General features: G+C 37.5%; 1 protein-coding gene across 1 annotated transcript in view; it reads right to left on the bottom strand.

Annotated features, from left to right (window-relative positions):
* Window positions 1-7,153, bottom strand: part of slc16a10 (solute carrier family 16 member 10) — a 33,282-nt gene continuing 26,129 nt past the window's right edge. The window contains exons 4-6 of the mRNA XM_032585815.1: window positions 3,802-3,945; window positions 3,374-3,602; window positions 1-1,295 (exon numbers count right to left, since the gene is read on the bottom strand). Coding sequence (XP_032441706.1) covers window positions 1,069-1,295; window positions 3,374-3,602; window positions 3,802-3,945 — 600 coding nt within the window. The 3' untranslated portion in view covers window positions 1-1,068. The remainder of the gene's footprint in view (window positions 1,296-3,373; window positions 3,603-3,801; window positions 3,946-7,153) is intronic.

Raw genomic sequence — 7,153 nt, 5'->3', positions numbered from 1 at the left:
TTTATTATTTATTTTCCATTGGCTGTTCTACTCCTAATTGCACTGACTGAACAAATGAAAGTTGTTTTTTACATGTTGACCAGACTTGTGAAGCAACCAGTGTATGTAAGTGTGCTGTGCTGGTGAAGAGTTATCAAACAAATTTATAGTTCAGTCCATTTATGTCTGTGTTTAAGCCAGTTCTGTTCTAGTATTCTGTATCTGATCTGTATCGGCTGATACTAAACCTCAGATGTCTGTATGGGAATTGAAAATAGTCCATGGATTACTTGTACATCTGTGAAGGCAACGTTGATGCTGAGAGCTATATATGGATTTTGGAGCAACATGTAGTACCATCCAAGCTACGTCTTTTTCAGGGACGTCCCTGCTTGTTCCGGCTAGACACACCAAGCCACATTCTGCAGGTGTTGCTGCTTTGTTCAGACTATCCCAACGTTTTTGGAATGTGTTGAACAAATCAAATTCCAAATAAGTGAATATTTGCAAAAAACAACAAAGTTTATCTGTTTGATCAATAAATATATTGTCTTTGTAGTGAATTCCATTGAATATAGGTTGAAAAGATTTTGTAAATCATTATATTCCGTTTTTTTATGTTTTACCCAACGTTATTGAAACTAGGGTTGTGGTTAAGAAGGAATCTTTGAAGGAATCATCTATAAAACAAAGCTAAAAGCAAGCTAAACGTAAACTTGTTTAATCCTGTAAATGCTTGTTCTGAGCTAGATGGCTACAGCTACCTGTAGCTGTAGCCATGGCTATGGCTACAGGTTAAGCTGCAAGACAAGACTTCTGTATTTTGGTAAAGACACTGAGGACTGAAAGAGCAGCATTATATGCATTATATGCTGTCTGGAAAGAGATCAGGATCACGTCTATCTTGGAATTAGTTCAAACACTTTACCTTTGATATGTTGCATTGCTTTGGAATTTCATCATACTGAAGGCTAAAAAAACAAAAGAAAAGGAACAGCATTTTAACACTGCCGATCAGCACTGACCCCAGGCTGACCCAATGATTGTCTCTTTCAGTTTATTTTGGGGGGGGCAGGCAGTGGAAAGGCCTTAGAGGACAGAATCTCCTATTTTGTTCTTTGCATCTTCCTGAGCCTTCTCAAGCTCTATCATCTTCTGGTTGACATCATACTCTTTGCTCAGACCCTCCTTTTGCTTCCTCCTGTTCCTGGCCTCCACCCATGGTATAAGACACAACACAATCCCCCCAATGATCGGGGGGATGCCTGCCAGGTAGAAGGCCATGTCATAGCTGCCCAGTTTGTCCCTCAGGAACCCTGCAAGACAAAACAGGAGGTTGCACGGGTGGAAAGATGGCAGCAAATTTAGCCTCAAATGGCAAAATGGAAATTGAAATGAAAGAAAAGAAAATTTAACAATCACCCTCGTGTACACATTACCCTTCTTGATTTCTTCTATGCTACAGTTAGTTCCCCACAGAGGAGTCTGCTGTGAGTGCTCAGGCTAGTTAGCATGGCCACCGATGACAGTAGATTAACAGTTTCCTGTATAGTAAGTTTCCCCCCACACACACATAGACACACACAAACAAGCCTGATTGACAGCACTGAGATCCTCCTCCTGGCTCTGATTGGTTGTTTCTGATCAGGAGGATTTCTGCAGATGGCAGTAGAACCACAGGGTTGAGGCAGAGGAGTTTGATATTTCACTGTCTGTCTCATGTTACACTGTATCAGCAATGTCAGTTTTTTGTATTATGTCATAATCTAAATAATGGCGAATACACGCTACAGATAACATTATTACAACTCTAATAATCAATTTGCATAACTACCAACAGCAAGAATATTGCTTACTTTAATCTTTATTTTATTTTTTTGTTTATTTTTATATTTTTATATATATAAATTTTTTACACATGGGTCTTTACATACAGTAAGAATCTCATACCTCTCAATAATTATAAATAATCCCAAAAATGTAAACTAAGCCTCAAAGGTTAATTCCTTTTAGGAATCCTCACTGACATTCTCATTTCTTTTCTTAATAACAAGATTATAAAACGACTTTCAGAACCATTCAGGGTTCTGAACTGAACCGCCAGAGTAATGATGAGAACATCCAGCGCTGTTCTCTTTGCATGAACCATCAAATCTGGGAGACAGATTGAAAATACAAAAAGAAGAACCTTTTGTATTGCAGGAGGGAGCGGTGATTTAAAACAGCGTTTTTCAGAGGTTTGGCCACCAAGGGGCGCTATACGGGAGCCTCAGAAAGATGAAGTAAAATATTGGGGGAAGAAAATGGAGTCCATTACATTTTTAAATCAGAAATTGTAATTGTTTTTATAAATGTAATCTGCTTTTAAATCAATATTCTAAAATATAAGTTACAATAACTAATTCAAGATGGAGATAGAAGATAGAAATTGTCATTATTGTCCCGCAGAGGAGATTCATGTGTAGAACTCGCGCTCAAAATAAAAAAATAAAAGCATCTGTGATGCTAAACGGTAACATTTTTCTTTTATTTGCAAAAACCATTTTGATATATTCTGTGGGATTTACTTATACTTTGTGTACAATTCATGTTAACTTGAATGACTGGTGTGGAATTGTTCTTTTTCACTTTGACAACTCAGGACATGATTTGATTTGTATTAAAGGCGTTCTTTCAAGAAGGTTCCTAAAAATATTATTTGCACTTTATAAACTAGGTTAAAATCCTGTCTTTTTTGGGGGAAGGTCATGAGCAACAAATTCAACTTTTTTTTTTGTTAGACCATGTTATAACAAATATAAGCTTAAAAAAATTCAAAACTTTGACCATAGCTTTTGGAAGGACGTGCCAGAAAATCAGTAATTTTAGGCTGCAAAAATCACAAAAAACAAAGCAACACTCTGGAGGGACTGATCAGTCTAAGGCCAGGTTGATTTGAATAACTGCCTTTTTAAAATTATCCTGATTATTTTTATTATCTGATATTAAAATTTGTTTAATGATCTGAGACGTGACAAAACTTGAATAGAACTACTTTTTCACTGTAACTATCTGTGTAACAGCCTTCAGGTTTAGAACAACCGAGGTGGAATAGACACCAGACGGGGCAACAGGCCTAAAAATAAGTGACAAGTATCTCAGTGCTCTATAAGCAGCCTGGTAACTGAGCTGCATTAGATTGCTGCACTAATTCTCTCTGGCTGACAGGGAGGAGCAATCTATTTCCAGAAGAGTGAGGGAAGTCCAACATAACACCGAAGATGTTAAAAGTGCATCCGCATCAGCAGGGCGACTGCTTCAAAGACTAGCAAAAAATCATAAATCACTTTATTTCTGGTTTAAGCTTGTCTCTTAAGGAAGCATGTCCTCAATTCATCCTGCCTTCCTGTTTTACCTGCAATTGGGGGACCTGCAACCATGGGAACGGACATCAGGCCGAGCAGGAAGCCGATAGCCTGGGAGACATCTTTGGCTCCGACCAGCTCGAAGGCGATGGGCGCCATAATGCAGATGAAGCAGCCGTCAAAAAGCCCCATCAGCAGGCACACGGCGATCAGCCCTCCAAAGATGTTGCACAGCGGGATCATCATGGACATGACGCCGATGATCAAGAACGAAAGGACCTGCAGCAGGAGATCGTTTTACACTTACAAATTCAGGGGAAAAGAATTTTGTATCGCCTGAAACTTGCTGTCTTCAATTCATGATAGCTTATTGTCATAAACCTACATGTTTTTTGAATGTCTTTTTGCACTTCTTTTCTCCCTCTTTAAGATCTCACTGCATGATCGTGATCATGACGCCTTCTGTCAGAGGCCTCACCTGCAGGAACACTTTGTTGGATCCCTTCACAAAGTCCGCCACGCTGCCGAAGATGAACCGGCCCAGGCAGGACGTGATGCCGATGCACAGCAGCAGGATCTCTTTGTTTACATCTGGCCCAAAGCGCTCCTCCACGTAGCTCATCTGAGCATGACAAGTGGAACAGATGAGAACGACATATTTACATTCAAAAAACTCAATCAGAGTCAAAACAGGGGTCTTCAAAGTGCGGCGCAGGGGCCATTTGCGACCCATTGACTAATCCTGTGTGGCCCGCCAGAACAGGTTGAGATTTTCTTCTTCTTTTTTTTTTTTTTTTTTAATTAGAGCAAAAATAATACAGATAAAATAAAATTTTCTACGATGGAAAATATTAAGCACAACACAAAGTATTTGTCTTAACAACCGTGTTTTCTAGTTTCTCTTTCATATCAAAGTAAATAAGACCACATATTTTAACTGACTTATAAACAGACTTTAGAAAACCCAAATCTGCTTCTATTGAATTTAGTAAACCTTGCTTAATACTAGAATCATTTTAAAGAGAGAATGACCTGAATCCTGTTTTTATTGCTGAGAACAGTCCGAATGTTTTCTGCTATTTTATTTTTCATTTGAGCCCAGAAAAATTAGAAAACTGGATGTCTTTCTTTGAGTAACGTGAGCTTTTTTAAGTTTTGGATCTATAATGATTTAAACTTCCTTTACAAAAAAAAAAACCCTGACTTCTTTACTTCTTTAATTAGAATTATTGTATGCTTATTTTATTATTGAGCAGCAAAAAAGAAAAAAAAATACTGTAATTTCTTTGTAGCCTCAGAATTCTTTTGGGCCTGCGAGTACTTTTGACGTGATCATTTTGGCCCACGTGACAAAACTGTTTGAACACTATGTGTTAAAACAATGCAGAAATAGAATCTTGCAACTTAGGGAGTAATTTAGTCCAGCAGTGATTTTTAAGGCTCCTGCAGCGAGTAAAATATGTCACCTCTCCAGTAAGAGGTGCCAGCTATTATAACCAGCTATTATAAACTGGTTATAATAGCAACCAGTTTTTGCTATTATAATATCTGGTGATGTGCTATTTGGTCAGCCATGAGATTAATTATTCTGTTTTTCTGATTTTTTTTAATTCCCTCTACCTTTATAGCTCAAATTCACAGTAAATTATATTTCCAGCCACTTTCCAAAGAAATGCTTCTCATAAAGAGGAAAAAATTCAAAATGACAATCAGTTTGAGAACCATGCAAACAGCACAGAGCTCTGTGCTTTGGTCCTGCACTTCAGCTTTTTCTACATTTCTAAAGCATAGAAGATGTTGTTGTCTTAAAAAAAGTTAACCAAATCAGAAGAAGCTGGAAATCCCAATTTTCCATTTGCTTAGGATGACAGGTGTTGTAGGATTTCTGATTGGTTGTATCCAGTCATTTGGATTATTTATAATTTTTCTTTTCTCTTTCTCTTTTTCTACTAAAAACTGGTTGATAAAAGTCTTCAGTCTGGTGCTTTGCTCTCAACTTGCTCATTTTTTGAAGGACAATTTTATTTAAAGAGACTTCATTTTACATTTTATGTGTTATTTCTGTTGTTTTGTTTATTTATTTTGGATATTTAAAGTATCTTCTGGTTCCAGCGTTAAATGTTCATTAAAACTGAAAGTTTGTTGACCTATGACAATGTGTTCTTGCCCTATTATGTCATTACATTACAATACTTGAAAATCAGAGCAAAACAACATTATCATTTTTTGCGATAAATTTCTGGGACAATCCATCATCCAGTGAAATTTGTTATTGTGACAGGCCTAGTAATGGGTCAAAAAATTAAGATTAGGAATTTTGAAGCTAGAATAAAAAAATAATAATAATTCTACAAAAATCTGTGGGCTCTGCAGATAGAAGGTGACTTTGAAATCTGAGAGATTTTGAGACATGTTGCAAATAAGAACGTGCAAGTCAAGACTTGGAGTGCTGGCAGACTCCTAGCAGAGAATAACTGCTGAAACAGAATTAAAATATTCTTTAACAAAGAATTCACTGGAGGGTGTGGAACCTGTTCATTGCATCTTTTACCTTTATTCAGTCAGATTTGTTTCATCACCTACATCACATGTGTCAAACTCAAGGCCCGCGGGCCACATGTGGCCCGCTACGTCATTTTATGTGGCCCTCTCCCCCCTACCACCGTTTTACAGCCCCATTGATTGACTTAAAATAGGTTTTGAGCACGAATTGACTACAAACTACATATCCCATAATGCCTTCCGATTCTTACCAACCAACATTACGGCTTCTCGCCACTAGAGTGCAGCAGAGTCACCTCAAGCTGATTATTAATTTTCCCAGCGAATAAAACTGAAACATCGACAAGCTAACAAGCTAAAGAGCGAAGTTCCGTGATGTTTCAATCGAGGACTTTTACCGTCTACTGCCCCCTGATTTGATGCCACAGCTTCGACTCCATGCAGCTCGTGTTTTGTCCACGTTTGGAAGCACCTATCTGTGCGAACAGATGTTTTCAATAATGACTTTAAACAAGACCAAGCACAGATCGCGCATTACTGACGAAAACCTACACGCCGTTTTGCGGATTGCCACAGAATAGAACTAAAACCAGACATGGACGAACTGACCAGGGGAAAACGGTGCCTGACATCCGGCCAGAAAACATTGGTAAGCACAAACAAACTAAATTTAAATAGAATGAATGTAAAACCAAAACTCAGTATACTGGAATATGCATATAGTTTATTGATTTTGCTTGTTTTGTGTTTATTTACAGAACACAACACAATGAGGATGTGTGAGTTGGTGACAGGGTGAAGAGGGATCAGCGTTGTGTTCAAGGACAGGCAACGTCACCTCATTGTTTTGTTCTTATGTGAAATGCATGTTCGTTGTGTAATAAATAACGAAAAAGTTTTGTGAATGAAGTTGGGAGTTAATATCAAAACTTGTTTTTTATTATTTGTCTGCTTATCTTCAAAGCAGACAAAGATTAATTTTCCCAGCGAATAAAACTGAAACATCGACAAGCTAACGAGCTAAAGAGCGAAGTTTAGCTGAGCAGTTTAAAAATACTGTAATTTTTAAACTGAGCAGTAATTTTACATCCATGCAAACTCAAATGTAATATTTAAAACTTGAATACATAAAATCAGTTATTTAACAATATGAGGTGTTGTTTAATTTATTTTTAACATTGTATTTTCATACATTTATGCTAGGGTTGACCAAGTCTAGTTTTCCAGACCTATCACTCTGCAACTTTAGATGCATTCTTTCTCTAACACACCTGGATCATTGACTCATTCATAGCCCTCTACAGAACTGAGTTGCTGCTAATGAGGGA

The sequence above is a fragment of the Xiphophorus hellerii genome, chromosome 15, assembly GCF_003331165.1.
Source record: "Xiphophorus hellerii strain 12219 chromosome 15, Xiphophorus_hellerii-4.1, whole genome shotgun sequence".
Lineage (NCBI taxonomy): Eukaryota > Metazoa > Chordata > Actinopteri > Cyprinodontiformes > Poeciliidae > Xiphophorus > Xiphophorus hellerii.
This window is presented reverse-complemented; position numbering and strand designations above follow the sequence as displayed.